The 22,563-nt window shown below is 36.8% G+C and overlaps 1 protein-coding gene and 1 long non-coding RNA gene across 8 annotated transcripts; both read left to right on the top strand.

Moving 5' to 3' along the window:
- The first annotated feature begins 6,079 nt into the window (after positions 1 to 6,079).
- On the top strand, positions 6,080 to 7,539 carry LOC112779787 (uncharacterized). Of its 3 annotated transcripts, XR_003815763.2 has the most exons (5): positions 6,085 to 6,145; positions 6,311 to 6,364; positions 6,598 to 7,104; positions 7,189 to 7,375; positions 7,462 to 7,539. It is a non-coding gene; the product is annotated as an uncharacterized lncRNA (long non-coding RNA). The 3 variants fall into 3 exon arrangements; XR_011877270.1 differs by lacking the exon at positions 6,311 to 6,364 and having other exon boundaries at positions 6,080 to 6,145; XR_011877269.1 differs by lacking the exons at positions 6,085 to 6,145; positions 6,311 to 6,364 and having other exon boundaries at positions 6,424 to 7,104.
- Positions 7,540 to 8,073: 534 nt separating this feature from the next.
- LOC112779573 (protein translocase subunit SecA, chloroplastic) lies at positions 8,074 to 11,299 on the top strand. 5 transcript variants are annotated; one of them, XM_025823890.3, is made up of 7 exons: positions 8,074 to 8,272; positions 8,356 to 8,469; positions 9,352 to 9,519; positions 9,735 to 9,910; positions 10,468 to 10,515; positions 10,619 to 10,762; positions 11,092 to 11,299. In XM_025823890.3, the coding sequence occupies exons 2-5, from the start codon at positions 8,374 to 8,376 to the stop codon at positions 10,472 to 10,474; spliced, it is 447 nt and encodes a 148-aa protein (XP_025679675.1). In that variant the 5' UTR covers positions 8,074 to 8,272; positions 8,356 to 8,373; the 3' UTR covers positions 10,475 to 10,515; positions 10,619 to 10,762; positions 11,092 to 11,299. The 5 variants fall into 5 exon arrangements, with proteins under 5 accessions (XP_025679675.1, XP_025679674.1, XP_025679673.1 ...); XM_025823889.3 differs by having other exon boundaries at positions 10,468 to 10,523; XM_025823888.3 differs by having other exon boundaries at positions 8,076 to 8,272; positions 10,403 to 10,515.
- Positions 11,300 to 22,563: the final 11,264 nt, after the last annotated feature.

Raw genomic sequence — 22,563 nt, 5'->3', positions numbered from 1 at the left:
AGAAAACAGAGAGATCTCAAGGTGAGATTGAAACAGAATTCCTTCAATTCTCCAACACCCAAGACTCAGAATCTCCAAAATGCTCAAAACCCAAAAGCTCTCTACTATGAAAATTCTTAAAGAAAATTCTAAAAGGAAAGCTCTCCCCAAAATCACTCAGTAAAAACTAAAAAGAAAAAAAACTCCCTCTAAAACTTCAAATCCTAAGCTATTTATACACTTTCTTCAAATGATCATTAAGCCTTGAATTGGGCCTTTAGCCTTGATGGAATTGGGTTGATAGTAGCCTCCGTTGATTGCTCTTGGTGTTGGGAAGAAATCCATTAGTGAACCGAGCCATGAACCATTCACGTTTGAGTCAACGTTTGAGGCAAATGTTGACTCAAACGTCCCTTGTGTGACATTATGCAGCTCGGCCAAGTTGCTGTCTTCCACGTTTTAGCCAACGTTTGAGGTCAAACGTGAGCTCAAATGTGGTTCCCCCATGCTACTCCTTTGGCCAACGTTTGGTCCAACGTTTGAGGTAAACGTTGGCGCAAACATGGCTCACTCAATGCATCAAACAGAGGTGCTCTTCTTTGCTTTTATGGCGCCAACATTTGACCTCACGTTTGAGGCAAACGTTGGCGCAAATATTGGTTTGCTCCAGGGTGCTTCTTCTTGCTAATATGTGGCCAACGTTTGACCTCACGTTTGAGGCAAACGTTGGCTCAAACGTTGCCATGCCGAGGGGTGCTCTTTCTCTTTTCTTTGGCGCCAACGTTTGACCTCACGTTTGAGGCAAACATTGGCGCAAACGTTGCCTTCCCTTGCTCCTTCTTCAGCCAACGTTTGCCTCAACGTTTGAGGCAAACGTTGGCGCAAACGTTGGCTCTTCTCCAGGGTGTTCTTCGTCTGCTTCTCACGTTTGAGTTAACGTTTGAGGCAAACGTTAGCTCAAACGTGAATCCCTCTTTTCAAGCCATTCTTGCAACCTTCTTCCAAGCTTTATTCCACCTATCATCAACCAACAATTGCATCAAAGCTATGCTCTAATCATGAGAGTTATTCTTCTTCTTGTCATATGAGCAATTATGGCACAAAAACTCATGAAAATGCATCAATTTATCCATGGTTGATTGAATCAAAGGAAACATGAAATTCAACCCAATTGACTTACTTATGGCTTAAGAAAGTGCATGAAACTAAATAAAAACAAAGAAAAAAGACTAGTGAATCTAGGCTAAGATGACTTGTCATCACAACACCAAACTTAAAACTTGCTTGTCCCCAAGCAAGAAAAGAATTATTGAGAAGAAAGAATGAAATGGAAGAAGATGTTCATGCTAGCAGAGTATTATTGGTAGCTCATGGGGTTTCATGTAGATATGTAAACACTCACTTCTTATTGATATTTAGGCCTAGAAAGTCTCCTCCAAGCATCAAGCAACACACTGCTATGACCTCTCATTATTCCTTTGTCCTTGACCATTATTTTTTTTCTATAAGCTTTAGTTTAGTGTCATGTGTAACAAGCTCTTTTCTTTATTTATGCTTGACACATTATTCACTTTAGACACTTGGCTCACATGCCTTCTTAGAACATTGATGCCCAGCACCTCTTTGGATTACTAAATGTCTTGTATCTAGGTTGCTCTTGATAGTGGACTTTCAGTTGATAATCCCGGGTTAGTTAACCCAAGTTACCAAGTGTTGATGCACTCCAAAGAACTTAATAATCCAAGCAGATCCTAGTACAAAGACACCACAGGGATATATTCTAAGGTTCAAGCTATTGGTGTCTAGCTTTATCTCTCTTTTTTTTTTTTTTTGTTCTGCTGCCACCTTTGGCTTTTTCTTTTCTCTTTTTGGTTTTTCTTTTCAACCAAGGACTTTTATTTGATTGAGATTCATAGACAGTGAGCTACTTTCTACTTAAAAGGAGACAGTCTAGTTCTTTTATTCACTAAAAGTGAGCTATCATACAATCATACATTCATACCACCAGTCACTATTATTGTACTTCCAGCTAACAAAGAACTATCTTACTTCACATTCCAAAAATTTCTTTTATTGAATTGAGGATGCAGGGGACGAAGCATGCATTTAGTTAGGTGAAAGTAAACACAAGCACACACTTAGACTAGCTTACTTATTGCAAAGAGTGATTCTGCCTATATTAGATGAACACTTTAGCAAGACATAAATCAAATCATTTCTCAACAGCAGAAGTTAAGTATAGATACAACCTATTGGTTTGCAGTTCTTTTGTCCTTCCTTCTGTTGTGCCCCTTTTGAGCTATGATGCATAATGTCTTCAAATGGTGGTTAGTTCCCTGCACAATTCTCAAAAGTTGCTTGCTTCTTACGCCCTTAGGTGACTAGTTAGTATGCATGAATTGAGTGTGGCTTTTGGATTTAATTTGGTGTGGGAACACCAAACTTAATTCCTTGCCACTGTCTCTAATGCAACAGGTTGTCCACTTATGAATTCTTTTGGCCTTGCTAAAGGTTATGGAACCAAAACTAAAAAGCAATTAAATGGTTGAATAATTTGTCTGATTGCTTGGAGCTAGCATTATGCAGGAGGTGAGAGTATGCTTTTAAATGAGATTTTAGTAGAACACCAAACTTAGAATCCTTCATTCTCCCTTAAATTGTTTTGGTGTGCAACACCAAACTTAGCTCCTTGCAATACATACTTAATTATTCAACATTTTTATTGAAAAGGCTATGAAAAGAAAACTACCTCAGGTTGGGTTGCCTCCCAACAAGCGCTTCTTTATTGTCATTAGCTTGACATTGATCCGCTTAGGGTGGTTGATGACTGAAATGTCGCAGCTTATCCCCCCTCACTGTAAGCCTTCTTTGTGAGCCTTGATGCTCAATTTCAATGTGATCGAGAGAGAGTACTTGGTTAACAGTGTAGTGATCCTCATTTCCCAGCTGTTGATATATTAATTGCACCTTGTCGCCTTTAGAGAATCCTTCAGTTGGGATTTTTTTATTCTTCCACCCTTTGTGAGCCTTCTTCTTGTTTTTCTTCCTTTTTCTTGTTAACCTTTCTTCCTTGACAGCAGCTTTGGTTGTGGTATTTTCCTTCTTGTTTATCATCCTAATTCCTTTTTGAATTCCTTCTCTTCCTTGCACATGCTCATTCTTCTGCTTCCCTGTGTTGTTGGTTTCTTGCCTCGGAAAGCAGTCGCTGACTACCTTGCTTCTCTCTTCACTAATTTGTGGTTCTGGAAACACTTTTAGGATAATGCTTTCCTCGTGCATCCTGAGAGTTAGTCCTCCCTGCTCTACATCTATGATGGCTCTAGCAATGGCCAAAAATGGCCTTCCTAAGATGATTGAATTGTTTCCTTCCTCTTCGGTATCCAAGATAACAAAGTCCACAGGAAAAATGAACTTGTCAACCTTAACTAAAAGGTTTTCAATCACTCCTTTGGGATGTACTACTGACTGGTCCACTAATTCCAAGGACATCTGTATTGGTTTCACCTTCCCTATGCCAAGCTTTTTCACTAAAGATGATGGAATTAGATTTATGCTTGCTCCTAAGTCACACATCCCCTTGTTGATAAATAGACTTCCAGGATCTTTCAGCTTGGGAGGGAGTCCTTTTCTGATGAGCGCACTACATTCCTCAGTGAGAAGCACAGTTTCCTTCTCCAGCCAACTTCTTTTCTTATTGATGATTTCCTTCAAGAACTTGGCATACAGAGGCATTTGTTCCAATGCTTCAGCCAAGGGAATGTTGATCTCTAGCTTCTTGAAAGTCTCAAGGAACTTATGAAAATGTTGGTCCTTAGTCTCTTTGCTGAACCTTTGGGGATATGGCATTGGAGATATAATGATCTTTACCCCTTGCTGCTGTCCTTGAATTACTTCTTTGGAACTATGTGGTTGGTTGGCTTTCTCTTTGAGCTTCTCTGGGACATTTCTTCTTGTTGTCATGTCCTCATTGCTAGCTTCCCCTTTCTCTGATGGTTCTTTGTTGCTATCCAAAGGCTTCTTGGTTACCTCCTTGTTGTTGTTTACCAATGTCTTTCCATTCCTTAGTTGTACAGCTTTGCACTCTTCTTTTGGATTAGGAATGGTGTTACTTGGTAGTGAGCTTGAAGGTCTCTCAACAGAAATTTGCTTGGAGATTTGCCCAATCTACCTCTCTAGGCTCTTCATGGAGGCTTTATGGTTCTTGGTTGTCATTTCTTGGTGTTTCCATATTTTGTCTATCAAGGTTTCCAAGTTAGTGATTCTTTGAGATGCTGGTGATGCTTGTGGTGGGTTGTGAGGTGTGGATGGTGGATGGTAGGCATTTTGGTTGGTGGGTTGGTTATTGGATTGATAATGGTTGGGGTTGGGGTAGTTGTTTTGAGGTTTTCTGTAAGGGTTTTGGTTAGTTTGCTGCTGGTTGTGGTTTTGGTTGTTCCTTGAAGTGTTTTGGTTTGAGTTCCTCTGCCATGGTTGTTGATTCTGGTTGTGATTGTCTCCCCATCTGAGGTTTGGGTGGTTCTTCCAGGATGGATTTTAGGTATCACCATAAACTTCATTCTTTCCAGAGTTTTGGTTATACATGTACTGCACTTGCTCCTGTTGTTGCTCTTCTTGGCTTTCTTCATTCTACACACATACAGTTGATGGGTGGCTTGTGTTCACAGTTGCTACTTGAAGGCTATCAATTCTTTTGGCCATTTGTTCAAACTGTTGTTGAATTTGTTGTTGCATCATCTTGTTTTGAGCCAAAATGGAGTCTACACCTTCCAAGTTCTAATACCCCTTTCTCTGTGATGGTTGGCGGTTTCTTTGATGAGCAAAGAAATATTGATTGTTGGCCACCATGTCCACAAGATTCTGGGCTTCCTCAGCAGTTTTCATCAGTTGTAGTGAACCTCCAGCAGAATGATCTAATGCCTCTTGAGATTTCAATGTCAGGCCTTCATAGAAATTCTGCAGCACGTCCTATTCATTGAACATCTCTGGAGGACACTTTCTGATTAAGGCTTTGTACCTCTCCCATGCTTCATACAAGGATTCGGCATCTAATTGTGTGAATTTCTGCACCTCGGTTTTCAGCCTGATGACTCTTTGGGGTGGATAGAATTTGGCTAGAAATTTTGTCACCAAATCATCCCAACTAGTGATACTTCCTTGGGGAAAAGTTTCAAGCCATTGCGCGGCCTTGTCCCTTAATGAGAACGGGAACAGCAGAAGCTTGTAAGTTTCAGGATTCACGCCATTGGATTTAACAGTGTCACAAATCCTTAAGAAGGTAGATAGATGCTGGTTGGGATCTTCCAATGGGCTGCCTCCATAGGAACAATTGTTCTGGACAAGTGTAATGAGTTGTGGTTTTAGCTCGAAGTTGTTTGCATTGACATTGGGAGTTAAGATGCTGCTTCCACAGTGTCTGGGATTTGCAAAAGTGTAGGAGGCCAACACTCTCCTCTGTGGTGGATTGGGATTAGATGGATCTCCTTCCATCTCGTGATATTCTTCCTCAGATTCTTCCTCTCCAACAATACCTTTCCCCCTCTCAGCTCTTCTTAATCTCCTGAGAGTTCTCTGGTCAGCTTCAGATAAGATAGGAGTAGCTCTCCCTATACCTGACATACAAACAAAACAAGAAACGTACAACCAGTGATACTTCAATCTATTGCTAGAATGAAGTTTTAGTTAGCTTAAGCAAAAATTCAAACAGTTAGCACTACAAAAAAAATAGTTTAAAATGGCATTTATATTATGGTGGTTCTAAAAAACTGCCATAATATTCAGATATTATGGCATTTTATGTTGCTGCCATAATTAATTTGCATAAAATGGCAATTTTGAAGGATTTGGGCGGGTTTAACCGCCATTATCTGTGCTCATTGTTTAAAATAATCCAAACTCTCATTCAACCTAAAATTACACACCGAAACAAAAATGACGCAGCCACTGTGTTAGAGGAAGGACGAAAATGACGTTGTGACTGCGATATGCTCCGGCGACGATTTGCTCCGGCGATGATTTGCTCCAGCGCTGATCTTCTCGTTCTCCTCCGACTAGAGTCTCCTCTCCATCGAGATTCTGTTTTGTGAATCAAAACTCTCTCCCTATCTCCTATGGTGATGTTCTCCCCGGCGGCGCGTTCTCCTCCTCCGTCAAGATTTTCTCCAGATCTGTGAGCTTCTTCTCCTTTTTCGAGCTTATGCTCTGCTAGCTTCTCCTCATGCATTAACATGCCTTCTCCTCCTCGATCTATTTCTCAGTTTGCGTTCTAACTTCTCGCTTCTAGATCTGTAACTAAATTCACATCCTCTTATTCTAATTACTTCAATGATTGCAGGAATGATGCATAGGACAGATCAATGGCTGCGTGAATTTGATTCACAAATATTTAGTAATAATGCACTGATTGCACTCTATGTGTTTGTTATTTTGCTTCTTAGAAATTACTTCTGTTAGTATTGCATTTGGCTGTATCTCCCGGTTTAAGGCTTGGAGTTTGTTCTTTGTTGCAATTGAGTTTCAAAGATTTTGTGATTTAACTTGAATTCTGCTTGTTTAAATCTGGATAAGTTATTGGTTGCTTGAATTAATGAATTCTTTCTATGTTTCGATTATTGATTGCAGTTGGTGCTTCTTGGAAGAAGGATCAAACATTGTTAACACTGCTGGTCGCCAAGGTTGCCTGGGTAAATACTTAACTTTCTATTTGCCAGTGTATGTCTAGTTAAGTTTTAATTCTCATGTTAAACAAGTATTCATTAATATTGCTACTTCATATGATGAGGAACACATAGATTCTTTGTATTGCACAGAACCACATTATTTTGATGATGAGGAACATGATCATGTGTTTTTAGAATAAGACATGTTGTGTGATGATTCAGAGTTGAAAACTCTTGTATCAAAAGAGCAAGAACAAGAGAAGAATGGAAGAAGCAGCAGCCATGGTTGAAAACTTTCTCATTCTCTGCTCTCACAGCTTCTCTTGCTATTAACTACCTTCACAGATTCCTTTTCACCTTCACCGTGAAGAAGAAGCAGCCATGGTTAACTCATCTTGCTGCAGTTGCTTGCATCTCTCTTGCTGCTAAAATGGAAGAGACACAAGTTCCACTTCCTCTTGATTTACAAGTATGATTAATTCTATATATAAAGTAATAATAATAATAATACATTTTATTAATAATGAAATTTAATTTATGAAAATATATGTAGGTGGAGGACAAAAAACATGTGTTTAAGGCAAAAACAATAAAGAAAATGGAGATTTTGGTACTTTCAACTCTTGAGTGGAAGATGAATCCACCAACACCTCTCTCTTTCATTGATCATATCACAAGAAGACTTAAATGTTTTCAGTTCCTCAACACATGTCAATCTCTTCTTCTTTCTCTCTTACCAAGTAATAACTAATCTCTTTCTTTCCAATACGCTAGTCTTTAACTAATCCTTCAATTGTATGTTGTTTCTCTTTCCTCTTAACCACAGGACCTCACAATATTCAGGGTATTGGGGCTGGTTTTGTGCCCAGGAATTTGAACTAAAATATACTTGATGAAGTTATAGAGGTCTGTTGTTTTGCTTTCCCATCTTCTTTCTCCTCTCTTCCTTTTTTTTATAAAAAAAATAATAAACATAAAAACTTTTTGGAGTTATAATTCAATATGTCCTGTTTAGTATTCTCCATAATTCGGTTAAATAAAATTAATTCATTAATTCTTTTATCAAGACATGGCAGTTGCATGACTTTGTAATGAGTCATTATGCTTCATTCTTTAGTACATGGTTCTTTCTTTAGTACAGGTTCCTTTCTGCATCCATATCTAATTACCATATCCTTGTTGGGTTGATCATTTGCTATCAAATTGGGTGGATGCTATATTCTGTTTAGAACTAGATCAGTAAATTTGGGAACATGCTAGGGTATTGATGGAATGATTGAACAGTGTTTCAAAAAATCCTATAATCATGTTTTAAAAGTTTGAAACACAAGAAGTTTGAAGGCTCTTCTCTCTCTTCTCCAAATCTTATTGAATATGTAACTGACTGATGAATCCCCTCACTACAAAAATCCTATAATCCTGATTTCTTTCACTGGCCACTATGTTATTAATTAACTGTTTTATTTATGAGAAAAATGTTATTAATTACATTTTTTTCTTTTGTAAATTCAATTTTTCTTTAGGGGAGAAGGTGGAGTGATGGACTTCACCAAGCAGTTGAAGCAAAGGAAGGGCTACCAATTCAAAATGAAACAGTTACACTGGCTTCCATTAGTTATCAGAATTTCTTTCTGCAGGTTGAAAATGTTTCATCTTCAGAAATCAGGAATTCATTTACCTAAGAAACTACCTTGACGCTTTTTAATCTGTGTTTTTGCAGTTTCCTAAGCGTTGTGGTATGACTGGTACATCAGCAACAAAAAGCACAGAATTTGAGAGCATTTACAAGCTTAAAGTTACAATCGTTCCAACAAATAAACCTATGATAAGAAAGGTTTAAATCTTGCTTGTCAATCATAGACCACTATCATGGTTTTTGCAATGTGAAACATGGAGTATTGGCTTTTACTTATCAGAGTTTCGCAAGATGAAGTAGTTGTCAAGATACTATTTTTTATATATTAAAATACCATAAAATATTTTTGCCTTTCCTAAGACTTGAATTCAAGACCATTGGTTAAGAAACCAATGTACTTACTATAATCCCACATTTATTATTACTACACACATTGAATATGATGCTTTTGTTTGAATATTGTGTTTTGATATCTTTGGTGAGTGTTAGGTGTGCCTTGCTATTTTAGATTAGTTCCCATTTACTAGTTTTTCTGGTTTCGGGGAAAGCGAGGAGGCTCTTTGTTGCAATGTGCTATATAAGCCGTTGTTTGGAGTATTTAATTGGTGTCTAACTTCTGCACTGTTGATGATAGATTTTTCAGACAAACAACTTTTGCAGGATAGGTGTACTGTAGATTTTTGTCTCTATTTGGAAGCCCATGATATATTTAGAGGCATTTCCCTTAAATGTTTAGAGATCGGAAAGTTATGCTTCACTGGTAGTATTTTATTTTGTTTGTTTTTGCTTCTATAAAGTGTATATCTTGTCCTCTCGTCTTTAATCATCATTCCCTTCATTAGTAATTCAAAAGTTATGCTTCATTGATAGTATTTTTTGTTTGCTTGCTTTTTGCTTATTTAAGGAGTATCTTGTCCTCCCAACTGTTTATTTGATAGTATGCTTGTTTTCCCCTTTTGTAAGGAGTATCACTTACCCTTCCATGTACTGCCATTCTTCTCTTCATGTTAGCAATATATTTCTTGATAAAAAACTTGAAAAAGTTTTATCATGTCTAATGAGCCTTTATTTTCTTCTCAGGATGAATCTAATGTAGTTTTTAGGGCAACTAGTGTGAAATGGCGAGCAGTTGTAGTAGAAATCTCTAGAATGCATAAAACTGGTCATCCAGTACTTGTTGGCACGACCAGTGTGGAGCAGAGCGATTCTTTGTCAGAGCAATTGAATGAAGCTGGAATTCCACATGAGGTAATGTCTTTTTCGTTTTAATGGGGATCTTGGAAGATGTGAGCGCACATTATTTTCTTAATCTTACCTGTGTTGAATGTCTTTAATGGAGAAGGGTAGTGTATTCTTTGCCCAAGACCGGATGCCGCTATTAATAATTGTTCTTCTAACTGTTCTTTCTAATCCGATAGTTTTTTGGATATAATATAATGAACCCTGTCCCTGTATTGTTTAAGGTTCTTAATGCAAAACCAGAAAATGTTGAGAGAGAAGCAGAGATTGTAGCTCAGAGTGGTCGGCTTAGGGCCGTGACAATTGCTACCAACATGGCTGGTCGTGGGACAGATATAATTCTTGGCGGTAGTGCTGAATTTATGGCAAGATTAAAGCTTCGTGAGATACTGATGCCTAGGTATTTTCTATTTCTAAATGAGAGAAGAATTAGTTTAGTGGAATAGCTTAGGGTCTTTAGGTGGAAGGTTGTCGTCCTCTGTGTCTTCTCTTGGAAATGCAAACCAAACAAGCCCCTAATTTCTCTTGGAATATTTAGTTGCTAGACCAAATGCTTAGTAAAAACTCTGATGATTACTGGGATGTTATAATATGAAAGTGAACTTTTTATGATTGTTGTAGCTGAATAAAACCTGTGATTCTAATACATAGCTATAAGTTATATGAAAAATTCAGGGGATAGGTTAGCTGGTTAGGCATATGAGTTAGCAATTCACTAACTACTGCCTTTTTTATCCCATATTTTTGGAAGGGAAACTACCATGGTAAAATTTCTAGTTTAGCATTTATTCTACTTTATTTTTATTTTCACATTTGCTGTCCATGGGTATTCTCTTATAACGTTTCAAATTTGTAAGTGTAACTTATGATCTCTTATTTCATAATTTCATAGTCAATTCAGCGATATCTATTAGGAGGAGCATTTTATTAACTACTTGACTCCTGATATTCGGATAGTGCGTGAACTTCCCAAGGAACTGCAGTTTTTGGACTTGGAGGCAATTGGTAGTGTTGTATGTAACTTTTCTACTTCAGCAGATTATAAGAGTATAAGTACACTCAAATATATTGGTTTTGTATGTTCTTAATTGTGGGAATGCTTTTTCAGGTGACAGATGTTGACATGGTAAAGGAGGCAAAGCCTAGCTTTTACTTGAAAAACATCCTACCTATTATACTTAAAAATCAAGTTGTTCACTTTGTTGGATTTGGGAATCGCCTTGCATTTGACCCAATACCATTTGAACTTCAGGTAAATATCATTTGATGCTTAGATATTACAATCAATTTGCCAGGTTCTGGCAGATATGCCTCTATTATTGTCTATCTTGAATTTCAAGCCCTAGTGTGCTATTCCTAATCGGGGAAATTCATATAGAGACTTCGTTGCAGATGTAACTTTCATGCCCTGCAATTTGTTCCCAGAATACAAGAAACTGGTGCTTTGCTTCTTAATATCTAGTCCCTCTTGTGAGACTGTTGGTTTAGTTTTTAATTCTTCAAAATGCTGGTAGTTTGCTATTTATTTGAGCAACTATTTATTTCTAACTATTTATTTCTAACGTTCAATTTTTTTTGCAGGTAATATTTATTTACACGGACATGAACAATGAAAATGTTGGAATAATCTGAAGCAAATTTGTTGAGCATCTCTAGGAAAACTCCCAATGTAATAGAACTAACAATATTTCTTAGTTTGATACTTTGTATAGGAGTTATTATTTTTTATTTGTAATACTAAAAAATCATATTTATGTTTAATACTTTGAGTTATATAATATTTTGTCTATGGATTATGATTTTGTTATTATGGAATTTTAATAAAAAATTATTTATTTAGCAAGATAAAAATAATAGTAAAAATTGTATTTTTAAAAGATAAAAAATATCATTTTTATCCGGTAAAAACGGTAGTTAAAAAATGTCATTTTAAACGAAAAGGATGTCATTAAATCTTGGTAAAAATGGCATTTAGAAATGCCATTTTAAACGAAAAGGATGCCATTAAATACAGGTAAAAACGGCGGTTATAAACGTCATTTTTAACGAGAAGGATGCCATTAAACCCAGGTAAAAATGGCGGTTATAAACGTCATTTTTATCGAAGAGTATGCCATTAAACCCAGGTAAAAACGGCGGTTACAAACCGCCATTTTAAACGAGGAGATGCCATTAAATCCAGGTAAAAACGGCGGTTACAAACCGCCATTTTAAACAACAACAAAACCGCCGTTTTATTTGGTTAAAATGGCGGTTAAAAACCGCCATTTTAACCGCAAAAAAACCGCCGTATTATCCACTGGTTATTACGGCGGTTTTCAGAAAACCGCCGTAATAACCAGAATGGCGCCCAGAATTCCGGCGTTTCTTGGAGGCGCCATTTTCGGCAATAATGGCGGTTGTAACCGCCGTAATTACCTTAAAAAACCGCCATTTTAACCCTTTTTTTTTGTAGTGTAGTAGGTTAGTAAAAATTAAAGAAAAAGTTCTTGATCTAAACCACCACCTCACTTAATCATTGTCAATCTATTCAATCCCCAGCAACGGCGCCAAAAACTTGATGTGCGGAGAACGATCCGACACAAAACTCACCGGCAAGTGTACCGGGTCGCATCAAGTAATAAAACTCACGGGAGTGAGGTCGATCCCACAAGGATTGAAGGATTGAGCAACTTTAGTTTAGTGGTTGAATTAGTCAAGCAAACAAGTGTTGATTGTGTGAAATTGTGTTGACAGGAATTAAATTGCATAGAATGTAAAGGGGAATGGGTGATTTGCAGAAAATTAAAGGGAACAAAAAGAAAAAGAGCTGAATCTTAAAGAACAAGAAATTAAATGGCAGAAACTTAGAACGCAAGAAATGTAAATTGCAGAATCTTAAAGTGCAAGAAATGTGAATTGCTTGAATTATAAAAGGAGTTGGGAATTGGGATTGCAGAAATTAAACAAGGAAAAGTAAATTGCAACAAGCAGGAATATAAAAGATGGATTCAATCAAACCGGATCTCAAATGACAATAACAATAAGCTTGGTGTAGCAACGAAACAAGGAAATTGAAATTGAAAGATGTAGATCTCAGGACCCAAGAGACTAGATAACCAAGTCTAGATCTCAATGCCTTCCTAGATCCAAATTTAGAATTCAATTGCAAGAAAAGTAAAGATCAAACAGTAGAAGAAAGGAATTCAAATCTTGATTTCTCAAAGAGTGCAGTAAAGAAAACAGAGAGATCTCAGGGTGAGATTGAAACAGAATTCCTTCAATTCTCCAACACCCAAGACTCAGAATCTCCAAAATGCTCAAAACCCAAAAGCTCTCTACTATGAAAATTCTTAAAGAAAATTCTAAAAGGAAAGCTCTCCCCAAAATCACTCAGTAAAAACTAAAAAGAAAAAAAACTCCCTTTAAAACTTCAAATCCTAAGCTATTTATACACTTTCTTCAAATGATCATTAAGCCTTGAATTGGGCCTTTAGCCTTGATGGAATTGGGTTGATAGTAGCCTCCGTTGATTGCTCTTGGTGTTGGGAAGAAATCCATTAGTGAACCGGGCCATTAACCATTCACGTTTGAGTCAACGTTTGAGGCAAACGTTGACTCAAACGTCCCTTGTGTGACATTATGCAGCTCGGCCAAGTTGCTGTCTTCCACGTTTGAGCCAACGTTTGAGGTCAAATGTGAGCTCAAATGTGGTTCCCCCATGCTACTCCTTTGGCCAAAGTTTGGCCCAACGTTTGAGGCAAACGTTGGCGCAAACGTGGCTCACTCAATGCATCAAACAGAGGTGCTCTTCTTTGCTTTTATGGCGCCAACGTTTGACCTCACGTTTGAGGCAAACGTTGGCGCAAACGTTGGTTTGCTCCAGGGTGCTTCTTCTTGCTAATATGTGGCCAACGTTTGACCTCACGTTTGACGCAAACGTTGGCTCAAACGTTGCCGTACACAGGGGTTCTCTTTCTCTTTTCTTTGGCGCCAACGTTTGACCTCACGTTTGAGGCAAACGTTGGCGCAAATGTTGCCTTCCCTTGCTCCTTCTTCAGCCAACGTTTGCCTCAACGTTTGAGGCAAATGTTGGCGCAAATGTTGGCTCTTCTCCAGGGTGTTCTTCATCTGCTTCTCACGTTTGAGTTAACGTTTGAGGCAAACGTTAGCTCAAACGTGAATCCCTCTTTTCAAGCCATTCTTGCAACCTTCTTCCAAGCTTTATTCCACCTATCATCAACCAACAATTGCATCAAAGCTATGCTCTAATCATGAGAGTTATTCTTCTTCTTGTCATATGAGCAATTATGGCACAAAAACTCATGAAAATGCATCAATTTATCTATGGTTGATTGAATCAAAGGAAACATGAAATTCAACCCAATTGACTTACTTATGGCTTAAGAAAGTGCATGAAACTAAATGAAAACAAAGAAAAAAGACTAGTGAAACTAGTCTAAGATGACTTGTCATCAGTGAGCTCATGGCCAGCAGCTATTTGCATTACTTGGGTTTGCCTATTTGAATATCTATGCTTATTTTCTATTTGTTCTACTTACTGTAGCTACATTTTATCTTTGTTTTCCTTGTCTGTATTGTTTGTCTGTGCAACTGAGAGGCCCCTTGTCTGGCGGAGGAATGAGGAGGGCTGTTCAACCAGTGTTTCAGAGGGCAGAAGGAAGCAGGATTTGCAGGGATAAGTTAGTATTTGAGATATAACTTGAAAAACCTTAGATTATGTACCTAAAGATCTAGTTTTGTTAATGCTTTAAGTTTTAAATAAGTATCGGAGTTATAGGATTGCCTCTGGCTTTTCTAGAACCTTATATATTATTGATATGGGCACTATTACCATGTTGAGAATCTCTGGTTCTCATTGCATACAAATGTTGTTGTTTTAAGATGCAGGTCGAGATGCGCCTCGGTGAGCGTTTGGAAGTTCCTAAGGCAAGCTAAGTTAGGATGTTATAATTTGGGGCTGTCGATTATGTATTTATATTTATAGACTCTCCTATGTATGAAGAGCTTATGTTTAATCCTCTTAGAGGCTTTTTTTTGGAGTACTAGGTGCTTTCTTTATGTATTTTAGGGTTTTATGGGATACTCTTATATACGTGTATGTATGTACATGTTCTCTGGCCGGCCTTGGCTTCGTAGGTCGAGCTCGGTGATATTTTGTATCCTTTGGTATTCTGCTCTTATTATATATATATGAGTCATTACTTTTCCTCCTATCCAAGTTTTTCGTTTACGTGAGCATTACGCTTTTCGGTTTACGACCTTTGTTTAAGCTTTCCCACAAGGCTCCTCGATTATTAAATTCTTTCAACTATTATTATGTCTATATTTTATTTCAGAGGTCATAATACCACACCACCTCTGTTTTACGGCTTAAGCGTAAAGCTCTGTGTAGTAGGGTGTTACACCTAGCATCTTCTTCCCAACTGCCAACCCCCCATCTTCAACACACATACTGCCACCACCATTAGTTCGCCATTGCACCGCCACCATCTAGTTCACCGTTGCGCCGTGCCGCCGTGCTCCAAATTGTTGTCGTCAATATTCGCGAAGACAGAGAGAGTAGAGTCAACAAGGAGAAAATGTCGTGAGTCAGAGACGACACGAGAAATAAGAGGAGCAATCGCGCTTTGTCGCTTCCAACTCCATCACATCGCTGCCTTGCCACCGCCGAACCTCGTCACCGTCGAAGTTGCCCAGAGAAGGAGAGTTCACGGAGAGGAGCTCGAAGAGAGAGAAATAAAATGTGCATGGAGGGAGAAGGGGTAACGGGTGGTTCTGCCGTCATTGGAGCTCTGCTGCTGCTGCTGCTGTCATGTAGAAAATAGCATTGTGGTCGTTGGAAAATGCTGCCAGAGTCAGTCGTTGGAGCTGCGGTTGCTCTATTCTTGGTTTTTTTGGTACAATAAGTGTCTCTGCTCTGAAAAGCCTTACTGTTGTCATTCTGTTGATATCTTAGGATTGAATTTTTGAGGTTGCATATAGCAATTAGAGTTGCTGTGGTTGTTGCAGAAGCGGTACGGAGCTGTGGTTGTGGCTGCCGCTGCTGTGGGCTGGTAGAAAGGGATTTTGACGCATTTTTTAACGACCCAACTTCTAGAACGTCATGATCGTACCGAAAGTAAGGCGTTGCTAACCTGCTTTCCTTTATTAACTATTTACTATTAAGCCTTTAGTTCGATATCGCGATTTAGTTTTATAGAAAATTCTAGAAAAATTTTGTTTTTGTTTATCAAAATTATATATCCAAGATCACTAAGTAACAATAATCACATAATTATTAATACTAGTAAGAATTTAAATAAAATTCAGGTACAACTCCTATCCCTCTGCATAAAATAAAAACTAAAGCTACAAAGGCGAGGGAATTCTATGAAAGAAACTTAAATTATAAACTTAACTCATAAATAAATTCTAGAATCGCCCGCAGCTTCCAACTAATTCTTCGAACCTGTATCACTGAAAGGGTGGAAGATTTTGGGGTGAGAACAAACCACACGTTCTCAATAGGGAATGGGAATGCCGTAAAAGTAATGATTAACATGCAAATAATTAACTTTGCTTAATAAACTATCTTTGTCAAAGCCTTTGAAATACTTTTTAATCTTACTTTAGATAAATAACTACTTTCTTTAAATTTCTAAAGCCAAAACAGATCTCAATCGCAAAACTTGTCATATTAAATATCTTTCAGCCACATAATTGATTCTCAGTCATAACAACAGTTATTAATCATCTCTATCCATTCACAAACTACTAGCACAAATAAAAAACTCAATTCAACACACAAACAAATCACAATAAAACAAACAACACAATCACAGAGAAGTAATACAAGCAAACACAACCAAATATAAATGCACAACCAATATGATGCATGTCTATCTGATAAACCAATATTTTATGATTTATCCTGTGCTCAATTGAGTGGATTTTATCAACTATTTACCCACTTATTCATACTATTTGCATGGTTTTACATTTGCCTTTCTAATTATGTGCTTTGATTGAAAACATGCTTCTTTGACCTTAAGTTCCCTATGTTTAATCCTCTCTTATTACCATTAGATGCCTTGATATGTGTGTTAAGTGATTTCAGAGATTACAGGGCAGGAATGGCTTAGAAGATGGAAAGGAAGCATGCAAAAGTGGAAGGAATACAAGAAGTTGGAGAAATTGCTAAGCTGTCCAGCCTGACCTCTTCGCACTCAAATGGCTATAACTTTAGCTACAGAGGTCTAAACGACGCGGTTCCAGTTGCGTTGGAAAGCGAACGTCCGGGGCTTCGATTTGATATATAATATACCATAATTGCTCTGACGATAGGCAATGCGAATGCGTCGTCCACGCAGACGCGTCGCAGTGGCGAAAATCAGCGTGTTTGAATTCGCAACCAGCGAATTCTGGGCTGTTTTTGACCCAGTTTGCGGCCCAGAAAACACATATTAGAGGCTATAAAGTGGGAGAATACATCCATTCACAAAAAAAAAAGCTCACAATTCACAATTTTAGGAGTAGATGTAGTTTTTAGAGAGAGAGGTTCTCTCCTCCCTCTTAGGATTAGGATTTAGGATTTTTCTTAGTTTTAGGAGTGACTCTCAATCCCAGGTTCAATGTTCTTCAATTTATATTTCTTCTACTTTTAGATACTCTAATACTTTTATTTGTTAATTACTTATGTTGCCCATTTGATTCATAAATCTTTCATGTTAGATTGGATTGCTTTTATTAATATAAATTGAGGTATTTCAGACTTATAATTGCTCTCTTTAATTTATTAATGCTCTTTGTTTATCCAAATTATTTTCATTCAAGTAGAATTTTTTCCCTTTTGGCTTTGGTTGAGTCATTAGAGACACTTGAGTTATCAAACTCATTGTTGATTGAAAATTGGATTTCTTCATTTCATTAATTCAAGTTCCAATAACTCTAGCCTTTCCCAAGGAAAGACTAGGACCTGAGGAATAAAAATTAATTCATCCACTTAACTTACCTTCATAGTTAGAGGTTAACAAAGTGTGAGAAAAATCCAATTCTCATTACAATTGATAAGGATAACCATGATAGGACTTCCTGTTCTCATACCTTGCCAAGAGTTTATTTTTCAGTTATTTATTTATTTTTATTGCTTTGAAAATATACCTGTGTCCATTGCCCAAACTCCAAAACTCCAATTTACAAACTCATAACCAATAATAAGAACATACCTCCCTGCAATTCCTTGAGAAGACGACCCGAGGTTTGAATACTTCGGTTATCAATTTATTTAGGGGTTTGTTACTTGTGACAACCAAAACGTTTGTATGAAGGGATTTCTGTTGGTTTAGAGACTATATCTACAACGCGACTATTTTTATAAAATTCTTTACTGGCAAAAATCCTAACGTCAAAATGGCGCCGTTGCCGGGGAATTGCAAACGTGTGCCTTATTATTGGTTATTGTAAATATTTGCTTTTTACCTGTTTATTTGTTTTTATTTTTGTTTTTATTTTTGCTTTTTCATAAATTAAGAGGTTATTGGATTTTATTTAGTTATTAAAAATTTTTCAAAAAAATTGTTCTTGGTGTTCATCTTGATCTTCAAGTTGTTCGTCGTGTTCATCTTGACCTTCAAGTTGTTCTTCGTTGTTTTCTTCATTTTGATCTAAAAATTTTAGGTTTGGTGTCATTTTATTGTTTTTCTCTTTCCTCATTTAATTCAAAAATTCAAAATTTTAAAATTCAAAATTTCAAATTATCAAATTTAAAATTTCAAAATTTAAATTTCAAAATTTAAATCTTTTTTCAAAAAAAAAATCATATCTTTTTTCAAATCTTATCTTATCTTATTTCAAAAATCAAATTTCAAAATTCAATATTTAAATTTCAAATTTCAAAATTTAATTTTCAAATTTCAAAATTTAATTTTCAAATTCAAAATTTAAATAACCTTTTAATTTAAATTTGTTTTTATTTTCATTTTTAGTTTTTATTTGCTACTATGAACTCTCACCCCTTTGGCTATGAGTCTGGTTACAATTATATTGCAAGAAGAGGAAATTAAAATGAGAACAGGCATCAAGATTGGAACAATCAAAGATGGGAGGAGCCACAAGGATTTGATCAACCCTCATGGCAACAACCATCTCCAATGGACTATCAACAACCACCACTATATGCCCATAAACCCTCTCCTCAACATGACTTTGGACCATCATACTCACAAGCCCCTTTTCACTATTCACCTCCATATGACCCTAACCCGTATCGACCATACCAACCACCTTATGAGCCAAATGAACCCTCCTATCCACCCCAAACCTCCATAGAGAAAACACTTACCGATCTAAACTCTACTATACAAGCTCTCGTCGCCCAAATCGGACCACCAAATACCTTCAACAATCAACCCTCAAGCTCTAGTGCACTTCCTTTTCAACCACAGAACGATCTCTCCATCCCATCGCCACCATCCATGGAAGAGCACCCACATCCATCAATCCAAGAGAAACATGATCCCAATGATTCTATTGACATGGAACAAGAGAGAAGGGATCATCTTCGCAAATCCATACTTCATAAGGAGCTAGAGGAGGCCATAAAGGTGAAGGTAGTAAATACCCTTGAAGATGAAAGAATAGTTGAAAGGAGTTGTCATGGAAAGAAAATCATCAAGGATGAGTACGATTTTATATTAAAACTACTGGACAAAGCAGTAATTATTGAAGAGGAAAAAGTGGTTGAAGACTTGCGAGATGCTGAACCTCCATGGGAAAGTCAAGATATAGAGCCTCCTTCCAAGACGGTTGCATTTAATGTTGAGGAGGGTGTACAACCTCTAAGGTATACCCTGGTTGAAGACTTAGGAGATGCTGAACCTCCATGGGAAAGTCAGGTTATAAAACCTCCTTCCAAGGCAATTGAAATTGATGCTGAGGAGGGTGTACAACCTCCAATGCATATCATGACTAAGGACTTGGAAGAGGTCGATCAAGAGATGTTGACGTTAGGATTTTTGCCAGTAAAGAATTTCATAAAAACAGTCGCGTTGTAGATATAGTTTCTAAACCGACAGAAATCCCTTCGTACAAACGTTTTGGTTGTCACAAGTAACAAACCCCTTTAAAATTGATAACCGAGTATTTAAACATCGGGTCGTCTTCTCAAGGAATTGCAGGGAGGTATGTTCTTATTATTGGTTATGAGTTTGTAAATTGGGGTTTTGGAAGTAAGGTGGGAATATGTTATATGACAAATAAAATAAATAAATAACTATAAAATAAGCTTTTGGCAAGGTAAGAGAAATTGGAAGTCTAGACCAAGTTATCCTTATCAATGATAATGAAAATTGAATCTTAATTCCACTTAGTCAACCTTTACAAAAGTAAAGGAAAGTCAAGGGACAAATTGGTTTGATCTTCGAATCCTATTTATTTCCTAAGAAAAGATTGGGATTATTGAAGTTCAACTCAATTGGCAAGATGACAATTAACAATTATGCTATTAAGTTGGATAATTCCTGAGTTACTGATTTCTTAACCAAGACCAAAAGGGGAAAAGTAAATCTACTGAAATAAGAATGCCTTCAGATGGGAAGCAATAATCATGTAAATAAAAGGAAGTATTAATCAAATCTGAAAATACCTCAAATAACATTAATTAAGAAAATTAGATGTAACATGGAAGAGTTCATAAATTATATAAAAATAAAAAACCTGGGATTGAGAATCACTCCTAAAACTAAGAGAAGTCCTAAATCCTAAGAGAGAGAGGAGAGAACCTCTCTCAAAACTAATCTAAATCATGAGAAGTGAATTATGTGAGCCTTCCTATGAATGGATGCAGTCCCCCACTTTATAGCCTCTAATCCGTATTTTCTGGGCCGCAAACTGGGTCAGAAACAGTCCAGAATTCACTGGTTTCGAATTTTGCCACGCTGGATTTCCGTCACTGCGACGCGGCCGCATGGATCACGCAGTCGCGTCACCTAGTTTCAGGAGAACTATAACATATTATGTATCAAATCGAAGCCCCGGATGTTAGCTTTCCAACGCAACTGGAACCGCATCGTTTGGACTTCTGTAGCTAAAGTTATAGCCGTTTGAGTGCGAAGAGGTCAGGCTGGACAGCTTAGCAATTTCTCCAACTTCTTGTATTCCTTCCACTTTTGCATGCTTTCTTCTCATCCTCCAAGCCATTCCTGCCTTATAATATCTGAAAACACTTAACACACATATCAAGGCATCTAATGGTAATAAGAGAGGATTAATAATAAGCAAATATAAGATCAAAGAAGCATATTTTCAATCAAAATACATAATTAGGAAGGAAATATAAAACCATGCAAATAGTATGAATAAGTGGGTAAAGAGTAGATAAAAACCACTCAATTGAGTACAAGATAAACCATAAAATAGTGGTTTATCAACCTCCCCACACTTAAACACTAGCATGTCCTCATGCTAAGCTCAAGAGAAGCTATAAAGATGAAGAGGAATGGTATGAAATGCAACCTATGAATGCAACTACATGCTAAATGCTTTGACTTACTTGGTTAAGAGTAAATAAGTTCTCCAAGACAAATACAAACCAATTTCCACTAATTTAAATCATACAATAAAAAGCAAGTGAACTTGTAAGAAGATAGCTCATGAAAGCAGGGAACATAGAATCAAGCATTGAACCCTCACTAGTAGTGTGTATCACTCTAATCTCTCAAGTGTATAGGGTTATTCACTCTACTCTTCTCTAGTCATGCTTTCTAAACCTTGTTCTTCATCTAACCAATCAACAATATTTAATATACCAATGCAAATATCATGAGGTCTTTTTCAAGGTTGTAATGGGGCTAAGGTAAGGGTAAAGGTATATATATGGCTAAGTGAGCTTTATAAATTGAATCTTTAATTAACCTAAGCTCTCACCTAATATACATATACTCTATATACTTTTAAATTCATGCCTAGCTACCCATAATTCCCACTTTTGTATAATTTCCATACTCATGTACCAAATTTTCTTTAATTTTTATCACATGTGCATTGATCTTTTATTAACTTAACATTGGGGTAATTTTGTCCCCTTATTTATTTATTTATATTATATATATATATATATATATTCTTTTTTTTGTAGAGAAATAAATATAACTTATCAATGCACATGGATTTTTCTATTATTTTTCTATTTTGGTTTTTCATGAGTAGGTTCCCAAATTCCTAATATTCAAATAAATTAGAAACATGTTACATTCCCTTATCAACCCATGTTCCTAAAATTTCCCCACACTTATTTGCTACACAATCTCTATCTTAAGTTAACCAAAGATTCAATTGGGATAATTAATTTGTTTTCCGCTTAAGGCTAGTGATGTGATTATAGAACAGAAGGGGATTAAAAGCTCAATGGGGCTAACAAGGGTGATGTAAAAGGTAGGCTTATTTGGGATAAGTGAGCTAAAATCAAATAATGGCCTCAATCATATGCAAGCATGTAAATACACTAAATAATGGACATATAGATTGGAACAAAATATAGATTATAATCATAGAGAAGGAAACACACAGGAATAAAAATTTATGGTTAAATAATGTAACCATATAAATAAGCTCAAATCTCACAGGTTGTGTGTTCTTTGGCTTAAAAACCATGTTTCAAATACAACTTCAAACAAGTTTTAACATAAAAATTTTGGTTTTAAATTAGTGAAAATTTTCAAAAAAAATAGGATCTTAAGAAGAAACTTATTATTTTAACCAAGTAGTAACTAAATGCAAAAATCAAATAAACATGCAATTAAATATGCAAATACAACAATTAACAAAGAAAATAGAATATTGGTGTTTGAGACAGGAAAGTACTAACCCATGGAGATCGGTATCGACCTCCCCACACTTAAAGATTGCACCGTCCTCGGTGCATGCTGAGATGTGCAGGTGGACGGGTTGTTTCAACTGACGCTTTTCTCATCAAGGAATGTGCGTAGGAACTTGTTTGTCTCTCCCATGTAAACGTCTTCCGGTTCTCTTCCTGGTGGCCATCCTGAAAGAAAAAGGGAAGGAAAGTAACCCAAA

This window comes from Arachis hypogaea, chromosome 19 (assembly GCF_003086295.3).
Source record: "Arachis hypogaea cultivar Tifrunner chromosome 19, arahy.Tifrunner.gnm2.J5K5, whole genome shotgun sequence".
NCBI lineage: Eukaryota > Viridiplantae > Streptophyta > Magnoliopsida > Fabales > Fabaceae > Arachis > Arachis hypogaea.
Note: the sequence above shows the minus strand (reverse complement) of the source record. Positions and strands in the feature narration are given on the sequence as shown.